Genomic DNA, 17,891 nt, shown 5'->3' with positions numbered 1-17,891 from the left:
GTGACTCCTGAGATGGCAGAGAGCTTTGGCAAATGTCTCTTTTCTTGTAACTTAGGGAATGCAAAATGTTATGGTTTGGATATAATGTGTCTCCTCCTGCCCCCCCACAACCCACCACAAGGTCATCTTGGACAATGCAGGTATGTTCAGAACTGAAATGATTAGATTATGAGAGACTGTAGCCTAATCAGTGGATTGATCCATTTGCTGTAGAAATGATTTAAAAGGAATACTGTAATGGGTGGTAAATGCACGCAGGTAGGGTTTGGTTGGCGGAAGTTGGTCACTGGGGGCATACCCTTGGGGATTATGTATCTTGTCCCTGGCTCCTTCTGCTTATTCCTCCACTTCCTACCTAACATGAGCTTTCCTCTGCCATGCCCTTCCACCATGAAGTTCTGCCTCACCGTGGGCCCAGAATAATTGAGTTGACCAATCATAGACTGACCTCTGAAACCATAAGCCTTGAATGTGAACTTTTTCTTCTTTAAGTCGTTCTTGTCAGGTATTTTGGTCATAGTGACAAAAAACTGACTAACACAGCCAACAACATATTTAAGTAAAAACAAAAATTACAAGCAGGGGTATTTATTTAGGGGAGGGTAGTCCTATTCTTGACTTTCTATAGGTTGAAAGAAAAATTCTTCCTTCTAACTGAGTAAGTATTTTCAGCTCTAAGGTGGATGTTGATGCGGCCTGAACGTGGAAAAGACATGCTTTCTTGCTGATGGTGCTGAGTTCCAAAAAGTGACATAAGCTCTCTTTTGGACTATTACAGGGGCACAAGGAGCTGTATCCGAAACTGATAGTTCCTGAAACGTATGCACATGTCATAAAAACATAACCTCTTGAGAGCTGAATGGTGGGGTTTCTCTAAAAGGACAGGCATTAGTCTTCTTTTCACAGAGTACAGGGCAAGATAAGTCGTCACGCGGATGAACCTAGCCCAGTGATGAGCTTTTTGCATCAGGTACACTGCCTGACAGTTCTGGGGACAAAAAGCAAACCCTACAGAAGTTGTGGTCAGGAGGAAAGAATGAATGAGGACAGAGAATGCAAACATTTCCCTGTTTTCACAAAACCTCACTCCTCCGGAGGCCAGGACATATCTGTGCATCTGACTGGGATACTGGGTGCATCCCCAACCCAAGGGGATAAGGTACATCTGAACGGAAATAGTTCCTATTCATATTTCCTTTATAATTTTCTTAGTTAAATTCAATCCTCTGTTGTTCTGTCTTTCTCCATTTGTGCTAGGTAGTAACAGTAGTAGCAGGGAACAGGCTAGTTAGCAAAGCAGAGGAAGTGACCACAGGGCATTTCTACAGTTGGCACAGGGAGCTCTGGAATCTATTTTCAAAACATGCCTGAACTAAAACCTCAAGTGCTTCTTGCCTGCCAATCTTGCGGAGGCTGAATAAACTGCACGTGGCTCTGTAAAAAGTCACCTCACCCCATGTGGCATTTCTGCTGTCTGGTTAGGTTAACATCTGCTGCCCCACAGAGGCTAACACCCAGGAAGTGCAGATGAGTCCAGTATGCTGGCCTCACGAGGACCACACTTCCTTTCTTCTGTGCTTTCTGGACACAGGAGTGTAGGACTTGTCACTGGCTAGGTTTGCTCACTCCTGTTCCTGAAGCAGGTCTGAGGCATAGGTGTGTCTCAGGCTGGTTCCTTGTCAGCAGCAAGACAGTGCAGAGAGTGCCAGGTTATGACACAGACTCTTGATTTATCTAGGGGACACTGTGGGAACCTATGGAGGCTCCTATTCTTCTCTCTCCTTAGTCATGCTCATGATATAGCTGGTGTTGCCCCTGTTTCTTCTATCACAAGTGGTGAGACATGGACTGAGGCTTTGGATATTTTTATCGACAAAGCACTTTGCGTTCAGGGTACATACAACCACTACTCCATAAAATGACTTCTCATTTTGTGGGAACTCCAGAAATGAGCCATTTGTGCTGACTAAGGCACTTATGCAGTGACCCTGGGACCAGAATGGATGGCCAGCATTCCATCACCTACATTGTGATGCACACAGGATGACCCTGGGGGTCTTCTGTTGACAAGGAAAACGTACAAGGTACTGGGAGAACACTTGTTTTGTGTTGATCTACCTAGTTTCAATCAATCAATTCTGAAAGAGAATCTACACTTCCCTTCATACTGAAGGGAGTGAAAAGCAAGAATGAGGATGATACATACAGTATCCTTTCAAAGCAGTTGGAGGAGAGAGGAGAAAGGGAGGAGGAGGGGTGGGGAGGATCCAAAGTACCTGAATGCACTTTCATGCATTAGACTTACTCTTTTCACTAAGCAGCTACTTCTGCTCATTGAGTACTGAAATATAGAGCAAATATTTAGTTCCTTTTAAAGCAAAAGTGGTTAATTTGGAGTCACCTTAGGGTATCCTGCCTCCATGGATTGGGGGAAGTCCCTTTACTATCACCTTTAGCCTTGGCAAATAAGAACAATCAGGGAGTGGTGGTGAGGGCAGGGAAAAGTCCAAAGGACGGAGAAAGTAGGTCACATGCTTGAATTTATGTGGGTTCCCTACCTCCTGGCCCCTGTCCTGCACAGGACACGACTCACTGTCTGCTTCTGAGAACGATCCAGATTCATCGCTGGAGTTGGTTCCGTAAGACTGCTCACATTTAATTTGGGGTCGGACTTGGTTGTACATTCCATCTCCCATCAGGCCCTGCTCCTGATGTTCCGTGGCAAGGAATCTGGCTCCCTGGGAACAGGGTGAGGAGGAGAACTCGCAGAGAGGGAGGCTGCAGGGTGAGCCCCCACTCCCATCCTCTGCGTAGGAATAGGAGGAGCAGGAGCTGGAAGTCCTGGTCCTGGTCTCCAGCGGGGGTGAGCGAGGGCAGACTTTGATTGGCACCGGGCAGCTGGTGTTGGGCCGCATCCTTCCTGGCAAGTGGTCAGCCATCAGCCCGCTGTGGGAGTAGGCCTGTGAGCTGGGGAGGGACTGGCCAGCTCCCACCCACAGACCCTTTGGCACCGGCTCGGAGAGGTCTTTGTCTAAATTGCTCACCCCAGAATACGAATGCACCGAAGTGCTCACTTGGTCACAAGCGCTCGAGGAGAAGATCACACTCCTCCGGTCCAGCTCTCCCTCCTGTTTACAGAGAGCCTCCAACCCAGGCCCCCTGAGGGGCGACCCCAGCGTGAAGTTGGACACATCCTTCTGGCCCACTTGGGGCTGTCCATAATTCCCTGTGAAAGGGGTGTAGTCAGTTTTAAGGTCACCCTGAGTGATCCCCTTGTCAAAAGGGCACGCTGAACCCCTGGCAAAGTGCTGCTGAGATGTACTGGGTAGGCCAGACAACTCCACACCTTTTGTTATACTGAATAGAGACCTTAAACAGGAAGGCGAGGACACGCTCCTGGATCTCTCCAGGCAGGTGGCTCCGGTGGGGGTGGTGGGGGCGGGGGCGGGGCCAGGGCTGGGCTGTTTGCGGTCCATCTCGACATCCCCGACTCGGTCCTTGATGTCAGACTCATCTCCGGACAGGCAGAGCGTGATGCTCTCTTCCTCGTTCTCTTCGCTGGGTGGCTCACTTTTGATCGGCCCCATGGCAAGCCCTGGCTTGAGGCTGTTGCCAGGGTTTTCTTCACTGAATGTGCTTGCGAAACCTGAGGTACTGTGTGATGATGCATTATAGACATTCTTGGTACATGCAAGCTGGTATTTCTTGTATCTAGGGTACTGGGTCAGTGCATCCTTTTCTGAGCTCCCCTTGGTGTCCGTGGGCACGTCGGACTCAGGTAGCAAGGCCTCTTCTTTCTCTGCTACTGGGATGGCAGTGGCCTCAAAGTTGATGGGGCCTGGAAGCATCTGGTCCCTGGGGCAAGCCATCTTGGCTGTCTCTGAATCCATCGTCTCCTCCTCCTCTTCCTCCTCCTCTCCCGCGGAGTTCTCATGGTCCTCGTGTGGGCGCTGGCACGCGGTGTCCTTTCGGCACACAAACAGGCCATCCTCGCTGTTCAGGAGCTGGGTCTGCAGGAAGCTGAAGCAGGAGTCCTCCAGGTTGTGCATGCGCAGGAACTCAGCACAGCGGATGACCTCGCGGATGTTTTCTCTGCTGAGTAACAGCTTGGCAGTGTAGGCAAACTGTAACAGCGGCCCAAAGCCCCTGGCAGTGACCTGCAAAACAAACAGGGAAATTGCCAACATTACCATCAGCACTGCTATTGTCCTGAATCCCTCAACTGAAGCAAGATAACCAGACACTGCTAATATCCCACAATAAAGACTGCAAAGGAGCAGTTAATCTCGTACTGGGTCAGCAATGATTCTGCTTCCAATAATTAGTGCCTGTCTCGTGCATGCCACTGCCGTACTTCATCACGGCACAAGCAGAATTGAAAATCACCAGGGTTAAGTGGCTGAACAAGATGACAACGGGTTCAGTGTTTACACTAATGAAATATCCTGGCAAAAATGCATGGAACAATGGGAAGCCTATTAATTTCCCTCCCAATCAGTCCTGTTGAGAGCTGTTCTCCACAAGGAGGGAGTGCTGTGACACTTCTTGCAGCTCACTCGAGCCAAAGAAAGCATTATCATTTTCTTGTCAACCACAGAACTGGCAACAGGGCCCTGTTAAAAACTCAGTCCATGGGGTTTCAAAAATAGTTTTTCCCTCACTAACAATGTTAAAAGAAACATTAAAAACAACTCCTATCTTGCTCATCCATCATGGTTTCTACTTGGGATTTTCAATCATCATGTCACACCTGATGTTATAATGATAGCGGAGATGATGACAATCAAAAGCAATGTTCTCAACAAGAAATTAACTCCTGGCCCACAAAGAATGGGGGTTACAGAGCTAAGCAAACTGGCTGTCATTTCAATGGTTGGAGCTGCTGAGTGGCACAGGACACAGGCTATGCCTTCCCTAATTATTAGCAGCAGCTTCACCAGGCAGCTGCCTTCTTGCCTTGTAAATCATCAGGGGCTAAGCCTACTGTCATTTGCTGCTTATCCATTATATTTTACACAGATTGAAAATGTGGTACTTATGTACAGCTGGTATACTCACATCTGCACACACAATGACTTATACAATTAAAAATATGTTGCCTAACGTTCACTGTTCTTTCAGATGGAATGAATTAAAGTTTCTGGTGTTCAGGGTAGATGATCTTACCCTTGTCTGTGACACTACATATCCTCTAGATTCCTGCAAGCACTGCTGATCCCCTAAGTAGGAGAGGCAGGTCTACAAATCATGTGTACAAATAAAATGAAAACAGCAATCTTGGGCTCTTGCTGGAAGGTTTAGTAGCAGTGATCAAAAATTTCAGCTGGGGGAATGAATGCAGAGAAAGACAGACTGGTAAGCTTTGGATCTGACTTCTGTATGAATTAAACTCACTGTAGCATACAGAAACAAACTGTTGCAAGGACCTGTATCCATTTTTCAAAATTCAACTTGGACATTGCCTCCTCTGGGAGCCCTCTTCAGTTCTTTTAGAGAGAATGAATGGCACCGTCTTCCCACCTCCTGTGGTCGGAGTGAGGACGTGTGCAGGATTCTCCAGGGAGCATCAATCCTATATCACTATATTCCTTCCAGTAAGGGAAATTTTTTAGATCCATAACTGAATAGGATTTTAAATCTTAATATTTTGGAAGTACTTAAATAAAATTCCAAACTTAAAAAAATTCTCTGTCAGATAATAAGTCCCAAGATATTTGGTTAAAAACAAGCAAACAAAAATCCATGTCTGTAGACCCACACTATAGTTCTACATGGGTAATCAGTGCTGTTTCCCTTTACTGGTACTTATATCTGTTTTTATCATATGATGGTAAGCTCCTTCATTTCTCTAACACTGCATCTAACCTAACCAGAGTCTCTAACATGATACGTGTTTGGTAAAAGCTTGCATGTTACTGAATATGCCATAAGTCTAACTGTGCACCTAACATAACTACGGAAGGTGACAACACAGTCTGGTGGGTGGGTGTTGTCCCAAGTTAGTTTTGGAGCAAAGCATCATGTATACCAATTAACCAAACCAGTCAACCAATCAAAGGCAGGTGAGAGTCCTTCTTTGTCTTGTCCCATAGTACCAGTAGTAAAGTGCAGCTCATCTAACCTACATTTTTGAGTCCTATTAAACTGATATGGTAATAGATTCAGCAAATGTAGTACCTACTGTATCTGTTTTATGTGTATTTCTCTCAGAAACTTTAAAAGGGTATATGTAATACCTCAAGCAAGTGTGTATATATAGGTTACTAAAGAAGGAGATAAGAATGCTGCACAACCAATTTCTTTCACTGCAAAAGCTCCACTATAGAGAGCAATAGCAGAATCAAGGCAGAATTGACTCCCCCAGAAGTAAGCCTCTTCCACTACACTCTTAGGCATTTGCCAGTTGCTGAGTGATAATACACATCTTGAGCTCTGGCAAATGTGCTCTCTATATGGGAAATGTGGGAAATTGATCTTAATGCTATTTATACTTTTCATCTGGTCCTTCTCATATACCGGCCCTCATCACTGCTTTTTATTTATTTTTATGTTGTTGGGCTCAGTAAATCTTAAAACTATCCCCTATTGGGAGAGGGGTTGGGGCCTCTTTTCAAGAAAACTAACAAAGAAGCCACCTGCCACATGGCTGCAAGAAGCTCTGATAAAAAGCTTTTCCACACAGGGTAGAGCTGATGCTTGAATGTGTGGATTGGGCGGAGGATACCAATGAGCAAAATCCTTACATTGCAAATTGATGACACTCCTCAGGACACTGAATTTAAAATGATCATCACATGATCATTAAAGAGTCATGAATAAATTGGTTTAGAAGAATACAAGGATGCTGCCCGTCATTGCCAGAACAATTAGGTAAAATAAATAAATAAAAGGCAAGAAGGGTAGAAGTGAAATTGTTCCTATTCATAGATGACATCTTATATTTAGAAAACAAAAAATTAAACAGATGAACAAGTTTAGTTATGTTGTGGAATACAAAATCAGTATATAAAAATAAGCAGTGTTTCTGTACACAAATAGTGAATTATCTGAAAAAGAAGTAAAAAAAATAATCTTATTCACAATAATTACAAAAATACTTATGAATAAATTTAACCAAGGACAAAAATCTCTACAGTGAAAACTATAAAAAAAATGAAAGAAATTGTGGACAAAATAAATCAAAGGATATCCTGAATTCATGGAATAGAAAAATTAATATTGTTATAATGTCCATTCTATCCAAAGTGATCTGCAGATTCAATGCATTCCATATTCAAATATCAATGACATTATTTAGAGAACTAGAAAAAAATATTGGAATATGTATGGAGAAGCAGGCATGGTTCTGTGTGCCTATAGCCTTAGCTACTTGGGAGGCTAAGCAGGAGAATAACTTGAACCCAGAAGGTTGAGGTCAGCCTGGTGACACAGAAAGACCCTGTCTGTAAACAACAACAACAACAACAACAACAACAATAACAACAAAAACCAAAACTGTATGAAATCACAAAAGTTACTGAAATAGCCAAAGAAATCTATAGCAAAAAGAACACAGTAGGAGGCATTATACTATCTGACTTCAAATATACTATATAAAGCTGTAGTAATCAAAATAGCATGTACTTGCATAAATAGAAATACAGACCAGTGGGACAGAATAGAGGGCCCATAAATAAATCCATGCATTTATAGATAGATGACTTTTGACAAAAGTGTTAAAAACAACAGTGGGGGAAAATGACCTCTTCAATAAATGGTGTTGGGAAAACGGAACATCCACATGTAGGATGAAAGTACACCTTATCTCAAACCAAATACAAAAATCAAGCTGAAATAGACAAATACAAAAATCAAATGTAAGACCCAAAACCATGAAATTAGTAGAAGAAAGCATGGGGAAAAGTTTTTATGACATTGGGCTATAATTCTTCAGACATGTCTTCAAATATGTTGCCTCATATTTCTGGATATGAGGTAATAAAAGCAAAAATAGACAAATACAATTACATCAAAACAAGAAGCTTCTGCACAGCAAAGGAAACAATCACCGAGTGAAGAGACCATCTATGGAACTGGAAAAATACTTACCAACTATACATTCAATAAAGAGTTAATATCCAAAATATATAAGGAACTCAAACAACTCTATAGCAAGAAAACAACCCAATTAAAAATGGGCAAAAGACCCAAATGGAAATTTCCCCCCCCAAAATAAAAATAGACATACAAATGCCCAAAAGCTTTATTAAAAAAAGTTCAACATTATTAAGCATCTGGGAAAGAAAAATTGAAATCACAATGAGATATCACCTTATTCTTGGTAGAAATACTATTATCAAAAGGAAAAGTTAATAAGTGCTGGTGAGGCTGTGGACAAGGAAAACCTTTATATACTGTTGGTGGGAATGTAATTCAGGACAGTCATTATAAAAACAGTATGGAGGGTCTTCAAAAACTAAAAATAGAACTACTATATAAACATCTCACTATTGGGTATACATCTGAAGGAAGTACAATGAGAATGTCGAAGAGATATCTGCACTCTTCTGTTTATTACAGTATTATTCACAATACCCAAGGTATGGAGTGTGTCTATCAACAGATGAATAGATTAAGAAAATGCAGTACCTACACACAATGGAATACTATTCGTCCATAAAAGGAAGGGAATTCTGTGACCTGTAACAACAGAGAAAAACCTGGAGGACATTATGTCAAGTGATACAAGCTGGCACAGAAAGACAAGTGTGCATGATTTCACTTAAACGTGGAGTCTAAAAATGTTGACTTCATAAAAGCAAAATGGGACTGGAGTGGTTAGAGAATAGGCGGGATTGGGGAGATGTTGGTCATAGGATACATAATTACAGTTAGGAAGAAGAATAAATTTAAGAGACTGTGTACAGCATGGTGACTAGTTATAGACTGTATTCTTTCTTTTTTTATTGATGGTGCTGGGGATTGGACAAGGGCCTGGTGCATGCCAAGAAGCACATGTTGTATTCCTGAAAAATGTTAAGAGAATGGATGTGTTCTCACCACAAAATGGTAATTATGTGAGGTAATGCATTTTTTTTAGTTAGCTAGATTTATCCATTCCACAGTGTATATACACTTCAAAACATTATGTCATACATGCTAAATATACACCATTTAACATGTTAATTTAAAAAAACAATAAATTAAAAAAAGAGACTGGTTTGTCAACTGTCACTCAAGCCTAAGGGCAGAGGAAATGCTGTCCTTACCATGAAATTTCAAGAGGCCATAACTAGCTTTTCTTCTACAGTAGTTTAAATTCTGGGTTGTCCCACTCAGTTCTACAAAATTGTGTTCACCTTCTAGGTGCAGGGCTTTGTCTGGTGAGTACCAATTACCTTTAACCAAGTATCTCCTGGTGCCTAGCTGTGCCTTCAAGGCAGCCACCATGGCCTCTGTTTTGTACCTAAGGGAATTGAGAGGCAGGGAAGTGAAGGAATACATACAAGGGTATAGAAGAAGTTGGTGGGGAGTTGGCCAGCCTGACCTCTTCCTGTACTAACCACTGTGAGGGATGGACTAGTACATCACTCAGCCCTGCGCTCAAGAGATCTATGATTTAGTTTTGTAGAAGAGGTACAAACAATAAAAAGATAATTACTGAGTAACAATGCAAGTAGGACAACCAGGGAAGGGCCATCACAAGATTGTATGACTGTCAACCAAGAAATCCAGAGAAGTTCAAGAGAGGAGGAGACTGGGGAGGTCTGTGGGGTCCCTTGAACACTAGCAACTGCACACCTGGAGTGTAGTTTCTCCCCCCATCTATGTCTTTGGGTCAGGGTTGCTTTGATACAATGGGTTCTTTATGCTCTGACCTTGAGATTTTTCCTAGGACTCCATGTCTGGTGAATTTCAGGCAATGTTAATAGTTCCAACAGAAAGCAAGTGCCCATCACACATGTTGGCCAGTATTAAAACAGGTAGAAACTGTCTAAATATTGGTTTAGCCTTCATGGTAAGAAGAATACACTGTTCATTATTAGGAATCACTTAAATCCACTCACAGTACTTAAAAAGCAAATATCCAGGAACCAGTGTGAAGCTGTGTGTTCATGAAACTGTGTCCACAAGTCTGCATTATTTACTTTTTTTTTTTAAAAAATAAGAGTCTGATAATGGAAAGAACAAGAAAGGGTGGGAGGTGGAGAACCATAAAATGACCCATAAAAATGGTATTTTTTAAAAAAGTAATGATCAGAAAGCTAAAGTAGAAAGAAGTGGCTAGAAATAGCAAACCAGTTCTATTACACTGATGTTGATGGAGTACATCCCACTGCTCTAAGGAAAGAAGACATACCTAGGCTAAAATCCACTGGTTAGGAATGGTCTAAAGCTATGATAAGTGCAAAGTACAATATTAGTGCAACCTGGGATTATAGTCTTGCATTTTGAATGAAATGTTTTGGATGGATCATTTTGAAGAGTTCTTATTCATCACACATAAATATTTTATTTCCTGGTCCCAGAATGTACAAAGCACACTGTGCTACAGGTGAGACTGGAGAACACATAGGAAATAAAATAGAGTGGTCTATGTGGGGCTGAGAGCTGGGAAAGGTCAGGAAATAACACCCTTTTTGCTCCCTTTTTGGAACCAGGGATTGAACCCAGGGGGCACTTAACCACTGAGCAACATCCTAGCCCTTTTTATTTTTTATTTTGAGACAGGGTCTCACTAAGTTGCTTAGGGCCTTGCTAAATTGCTGAGGCAAGCTTTGAACTTGCGATTCTCCTTCCTCAGCCTCCTGAGTCACTGGAATTACAGGCATGTGCCACTATATCCAGCTCTCTGACTGCTTCCTAGTCAGCAATTGGCACGTATAAGCAAAGTGACATTGACTTTCAGGTGTCAATCCTGAAAGAAATAAGGCCAGGCTATCAAACTTGTGGGCAATGATGTGAGTCAACACACTGATAATGTTAAAGATATGATCCATGTAAACTATGTCCCTTCACCTTCTATTCCTGTGGGCTCTAATTTATCATTTCTGGGTATCATAAAAGGAAGATGGGCTGATGAACACTCAGTGGGTGTGGAACACTTTTGGGTGGTATTTGCAGGACTAGGAACTCACTCTCTTGTGAAATGCCCATTTGTGACTGGACAGAGCTTATGATGGAAACTTCTAACAATTTCATTGCAGGACTTTTACAGAGACCAGGCAGTTGGCCTTTGGGTATAGAAAATAGGATCTTAAAATTTTTATGAGATGTGGATAACATTCTCTACTTAAACCATATGATTGATTTTGGCAGTACATACATGTGGCTGTAGCATGGAACTCATCTGTAGAATGTTGATCAGATGAACTGGAAGATCTGGGGACTGTCCCCTAGGAGAGGGGTGGCATACTTGTCAGGACTCCCTAATTACAGCCTTACAAAATATGAAATCTTGGGCCTTCAGGAAGACCATATGCACTTTCCTGAAGAAGCTGTATCTCTTACACACTGCAGAAGTTGGGAAAATGAAAGTAACAAAGCCATGCTTGTGGGTTTCTTAAAAGTTTGTGGCTACTGTCTATCCCTCCACAGCAAAGCACTACTTGAATAAAGAGAACAACAATAGTGAGAACTGTGCCTGTCCCCCACACACCTGCACTGTATCCCACTCTGCAGGATGAAGATTTATTTAGTGAGGAAGCATCACTTTTAATCTTAATTATCTACAATTAATAGTCACATTATCACATATTTCTCCTCAAGCAGCATGCTATGCAAGTATATCACCACATTTAGGGTGCATTTATTAGATTAATTAATCTCACTATTTCAACAAAGTTTCTGGTCATGTTAGTATTAATTGTAGACAAAGATAGAACAAATTGTTTTCCATTCCTAAAGCAACAATATAAAATATAAATAAACATCCAAATTGGTTTATATATATCAACACTTTACACACATATATACATACTTGCTTAAGAAAATCATTATCTGTGCTAGTGGATATGGCTTGAAGCATAAATTGTTTTTTCTCTTCTTGCAGGCTTTAGTTTAGGTCTGTAGCTGAAGTCTCTTTCCTATTTGTGAATCTGTCCCTGAAAATCTCTATCTGATCATTTAGTCTTTTACTATTTTTCATTTATCTTTCATTAATTCTCCAACCACTTGCTAGATACTCACTGTCATTATGTGAAGTCAGTCCACAGACCCAGACTCCCTGAAACCAACCCCCAGGAACTCTGAGGGAGGACCCATGTTTTTGGGATCATTTCTCCCGTTACAATGGTTTAGAGAAGTGTACATCCTGAAGTTCTTCCTAAATCATGACTTAATGTAAACTTTTTTTTTAAAATTAGAAAAAACCTTTAATAAAAAAATTCAGAAACTGTTTAGATCAGACCCAAAGCTCTGTCTTTGGTTCCATCTGTTTCCATAGCACTACTTTATTACACACAGGATAGGAAAATCTATTGGCTCTGACCAATTCCTATGGCCTCTGTCACTTAATTTAATTTTAGTTTGAAACTATAAACTCATGTGCTCATTATTTACTATTGTCTCTCAGTCTCATGCCGACTCTTCTTATATTCTCCTCTGTAATGCTGTTTTTTTTATGAATTCATTTTCCTAGGCTGGTTGACTTATTATTGGAGTCTGCCAATAAAGAACACTGGTGGGAGATTATAGGGTGCAAGAATGAGAAGCTATGGCTCCTTCTGTTTGTTGTTCTCTTTTTCTTTCCTTGTCTGGGAATGGGTGTATCCCCAACTCCCTGCTGGAGTGTTCTGGAAGTAGCCATCTCTTCCACAGTGAATTCCTGTAGCATCAGCCCTCCTCCATGCTCACATGTCCCTTTATCTCCTCCAGCCCTAGGAGTATTAGATGCTTCCTCCAGTAATCAACCATTGGGCTAACTGTCCTTCTCTTTTCTGATCTTTCAGTCTTACAACACCTGTGTAACCAACTCCCTGTTTCATATCCCCTCTGTTTGAAACACCTGGCATGGTATCTATCTCCCTGATTTAATCAACCATTTTACAGATAAGAAAGCCAAGGCCTAGAAAGGTGAAGGGATTTACCTAAAGTCATGTGACATCACTAAAGTCTGATGACCATAGAGTTCAATTCTCACATTTTTCTCTTACCTGTTGCTACTTCTCTGAAGTGAATGAACCAGAGAAGAAAAATGATTTCATATGGAAAACCACCAAATTTCCTAACACTGTCTAAGATATTCAATTTCATATGCTTCTATTCAAAGGGATCTGCATAAGAAGAAAGACGGATCTTAAACTTCGTTCTACCATTTTCATGATTCAGATTCCAGTCCTTAGATTTCTCATGAAAAATAAGGATGGCTGCTATGTTGCTCTCTTACTTGGTAAAATTCTGCAAATATTAGGAAGCCCTTTGATCACATGGAGATTCAATAAATTAGCAGGCTCTGCCTAGCATCATTCTTTAGAATCGGAAAGTTATCAAAGAGAAATGCCTTTCTGATAGGAAGCTACATGGCATCAAAGCTTTGTTCCAGATTAGAAAGGCAGTCTGAATAGCTCATGTCTAAAGGGAACATGATGTGTCCCCTATCTGTGTCAACTGCTCAGAATTATCACAGGGCTACATTACAGCTAAAACTGCCCCTCTGTATTTCTTTGTTTCAGGGTTGGTAAGAACAGAGTTGGGGAAGCAAATGTGCATTTTTGGCTTTTCTGAGAACTGGTGATAAGTTGGGCCTGTGAATCCTTCATTTCAACTGGGTGGCCTTACCCTCTCACCTTGCCTCCTCTAAGTGTGGCCTTCATTATTTTTTTTTTTGTTCAGGCATGGATGGTTATATTTCCAAGGTAAGTGACAGGCAAAAATCATATGATATATTCATTTTTACTCTAATAGTATACAATGAAAATAGAAAATCTCCCTCCTGATGATTATGTAATGAAGTTCATGGAATAATTTTTAAAAATCCAATTTCACTATAAGTGTAGATCCCAAAATAGACAGAAAATAGTAGTAACTTTTTACATTTTTACAGTGTGAAATGAAAGTGAAAAGCATCCCACTCACTGATAACAAAGTAGTAAAACCTGCATCAAGGTTTATAGTTTCATTTGAAAACTGCTGCCAGATGAAAACTATTTTTAAAAAGAAGCGTTAGAAAAAAATTACCTAATTTCCATTTTAAATGATCCTCTCCCTAGTCCGGATGCCAATGATCTTCCTAGACCAAAATGTCCTTGAGTCAAGTTCTACTTTCACCCCCTTGACACCTCTAGTCATTTCGAACCAACCATCAACCACTTGATCTTCAACCAGAAAATACAAAATGATTTTGAAGTTGCCCAATGATGTGAAGTTCAGCCCCTCATTAAAGCCTTCTTACGGTTTTTCATTTAGGCCAAAATTCTCATCTTGGAAATTTAACCAGTGAGGAGTCCTTCTGCTCTCCTGTTGTCCTCTAAACCATTTGATTTTGACTACATCTATCTAGGGTTTTTGTTCCCTTCTCCAAGTTCTTCTTGCTTTTTGGTCTAATGGTCATTCTCTTTTACACACAACAGAGAATCTAACTCTGGGCTCTTTGCCATCCTTAACACTATAGTCCGCTTCCAAGAGCTGCTGGGGATTTCCTCATCTTCTTACCTCCAAAGAAAACACAAGTTCATTGGCCTTGTCTGGGGCCTTCTTTGAAAAGTCTCTACTCATTTGGGGCCCAAGTTTTCTTGACACTGCTTTTGTGGTTCCATAAAGTTTCTCATAGTTCATGTTTTCCTACTATTTAAAACAAAAAATTTAACTGAACACAGAACTGATAGAACAATTACTCCCCTTTGTTGAAGAAGGGTCCTCATCTAAACTTTGTTTTGAGCATTAGACTTTCTGAATTGTCTTTCTCTGTAAAGGCCTATTTTTTCTTGTTTAAAAGGAAGAAAGCACTTTCACAATGTCTTAAACTCAAAACTATAAAACTCCTAGAAGGAATATAGGTAAAAACCTTTAGAACACTGGGCTTGGTAATGACTTCTTAGATATGACACAGAAAGCACAGGAAACCATGGCTAAACTCGACAAGTGGGAGTGCACCAAACTTAAAACCTTGTGACAACCCAAGGACACAATTAACGAAGTGAAAAGGCAACTATGGAATGGGAGAAAATATTTGTAAACTAATTTACAAAACTCAAAAACAACAACAAAAAACTCAAACACAACAACAAAAATCAATAACTCAATTTTAAAACAGGCAAAAGGCTTGAATAGACATTCTTTGAAGATATACAAAGAGCCAACAAGAAAATGAAAGGATGCTCAACATCACTAATCACCAGAAAAATGTAAATTGTGAGCACAATGAGTTATCACCTTCCACCTATTAGCATGGATGTTATCACACAAAACAGAACCACAGGGTTGGTGAGAATGTGTAGAAAGTGAATCCTTAGGTTCTATAGATGGGATTGTGAAATGGCACAAATGCTATGGAAAACAGTATGGAATTTCCTCAAGAAGGAAAAAAAAAATAGAATTACCATATGATCCAGCAATTCCACTTCTGGATATATATCCAAAAGAATCAGAGCAGAATGCTGAAGAGATATTTTCTCACCCACGCTCCTAGCAGCACTACTTACAAACAGCCAAGAAGCGGAAGCAAACCAAGTGTCCAGTGACGGATGGAAGGATAAGCCAGTGTGGTAGATAATACAGTGGAATATTATTCAGCCTCAGGAAGGAAGAAAATCCTGCCACATGTTACAATGCGGATGAACCTTGTGGACATTATGCTAAATGGAATGAGCCAGTCTCAAAAGACAAATAGTGTGTGATTCCACTCACACGAGGTATTTAAAAGCTGTGAAATTAATGCAAACAGCAAGTAAAATTGTGTTTATCAGGGGCTGGGGGAGGGAGGAAAAAGGAGGGTTAATCAGTGGAGTTAACAGAATTTTCAATTTCCAAGGTGAAAAAGTTCTAAAGCTCTGTTTCAAAATAATGTGAATATACTTAACACTATTGAACTGTATACTTGAAAATTATAAGGATGATGAATGATATGTTTTTTATTTATTTTTAAAATTTTTTCTAGTTGTAGATGGACACAATATATATATATTTATTTATTTTTATGTGGTGCTGAGGATAGAACCAAGTACCTTACACGTGAGAGACAGGTGCTCTACCACTGAGCTGCAGCCCCAGCCCAAATGGCATGTTTTGAAAAATATCACAATAAAAAAGTCATGAAATATTTCAGACTGTGAAAAATCTCTTTGGCTATCATATACTCTAAGATGATACTATCTCTTTTTTTCTAAGGATCCTCTCGTGTTCTCTTGACAATATCTTTTAGTTAGTAAGATTAGGAACCAAACAGCAACACACTCTTGCCTTCCCTATCCTCTGGAAGGTGAAATTGCCAATATGACAAATCAATGACCACTCAAGTATTTAATTGATTGAAGATGATTCTGGTAGCTATTCATACAATTGAAGTTCTGCCACGTGCCTCTCCACTGACTAATTTTGTAAATGGGAATAAGAACACGGAGCCTATAATCACCTGACTAGATGACCCATGATGAGCTCATGCAACAATATTGATTGTTGCTTCTTTCTTTCTAATCTCCTCCTCTGGCTCTTCAGAGGGTCCTTGCCCTCCTGTTTCTGTATTTGCTTATAGAACTTCTGAAATACAATGCCACTCTGCTTTTCTTCTAGGTGGTTACATATTTTATTTGAATACAGAATTCCTTTGCATATTCATATTTTCATGTGATGTCCTTTTCCCAAACAGGTTATCTGAATTTACTAAAAATTCTATTTATTATCCTGATAAAAATCTCTAGCTCCAATTTAAAAAATTACTCTTGCTCTACCCATGGATAGAGACTGCAGACTACAGATGTTACTTCTGTCTTCCCTTTTTCCTTGGTTCATCTGATTATTCACCAAATACTTCACACTCCATATGCATGCCAAACCTGGTCAGCCTTCTGCCATAATTGGTGTCATGAATTGAGCAGGATATTCATCTCCTTCTTTCCCTCCACCACTCTCAGCTCAAATCACATGCCTTGGGCACTGCAGTTTCTCAATAACCATGAGTTGGATAGACCTGCGCTAGCCCTAGTACTGCCTACTGGAGCAAGGAGATGGTTTGCATCCCTTTTTCACGTGACAATCCATGACATATTTGAAGATACCCGTCATGCCTGGCTAGGATTTTTTTTTCTTCAAGAACTTAAGTCATATTTTCTGTCTGAAATCAAAATTGAAGAACTGACAGATCACATGTCTCTTGTAGAAATGAGACTTTCCTCTTGACCTCTGGAAGCAAGAGGGTTGACATGTCACTAATCCTCTGAAAGCCATGACCAGTGCTACCAAGAGAGGAGGTTGGAGCAACTTGTTTGCTGACATTTTTCTCTTTTATTTCAAAATAGGAGTAAGGAAGAACATGCTGAAGAAATGGAGACAGTATGTTTGAAAGGCTTTTGAGAGACAAACACTAAAGTTTGAAGCAATGGGTATCATCTTTTCAAGCTATCAATGGTACACATTGCTACTGGTCTTGCAGAGGAAGAAAGTTGGAGTTTGCCTCATCAGTGGGGCTTATATAACCGCAAAAATAGTTACTTCTACAGTTTTTGTTTCCTTCATCTAAGTCCTGTACTGACTGCCACATAAAAGTATCTTAGACACATTGCCTGGGTTCCCAAAGGTGTAAGTGGGGGTAAAATCATCTGTGGAAATCAGACTTTGTGCCAAAGGGACTGTACACTGAATTTTCCCTCCTTCTCATGTTTCTGCAATGAGCTTTGCTGATGGAGAACAGTTAGTGCCGAAGCATTGCTGGCACTGCCTGTGCTCTGAAGATTTAAACACTGCCATTAACACAAAAC

General features: G+C 40.6%; 1 protein-coding gene across 1 annotated transcript in view; it reads right to left on the bottom strand.

Moving 5' to 3' along the window:
- Window positions 1–17,891, bottom strand: part of Bach2 (BACH transcriptional regulator 2) — a 335,453-nt gene that overhangs the window by 20,567 nt on the left and 296,995 nt on the right. The window contains exon 5 of the mRNA XM_005324699.4: window positions 2,559–4,157. Within this exon, the coding sequence (XP_005324756.2) occupies window positions 2,559–4,157 (1,599 nt within the window). The remainder of the gene's footprint in view (window positions 1–2,558; window positions 4,158–17,891) is intronic.

Source organism: Ictidomys tridecemlineatus, chromosome 8, assembly GCF_052094955.1.
Source record: "Ictidomys tridecemlineatus isolate mIctTri1 chromosome 8, mIctTri1.hap1, whole genome shotgun sequence".
In the NCBI taxonomy this organism is placed as follows: domain Eukaryota; kingdom Metazoa; phylum Chordata; class Mammalia; order Rodentia; family Sciuridae; genus Ictidomys; species Ictidomys tridecemlineatus.
Note: the sequence above shows the minus strand (reverse complement) of the source record. Positions and strands in the feature narration are given on the sequence as shown.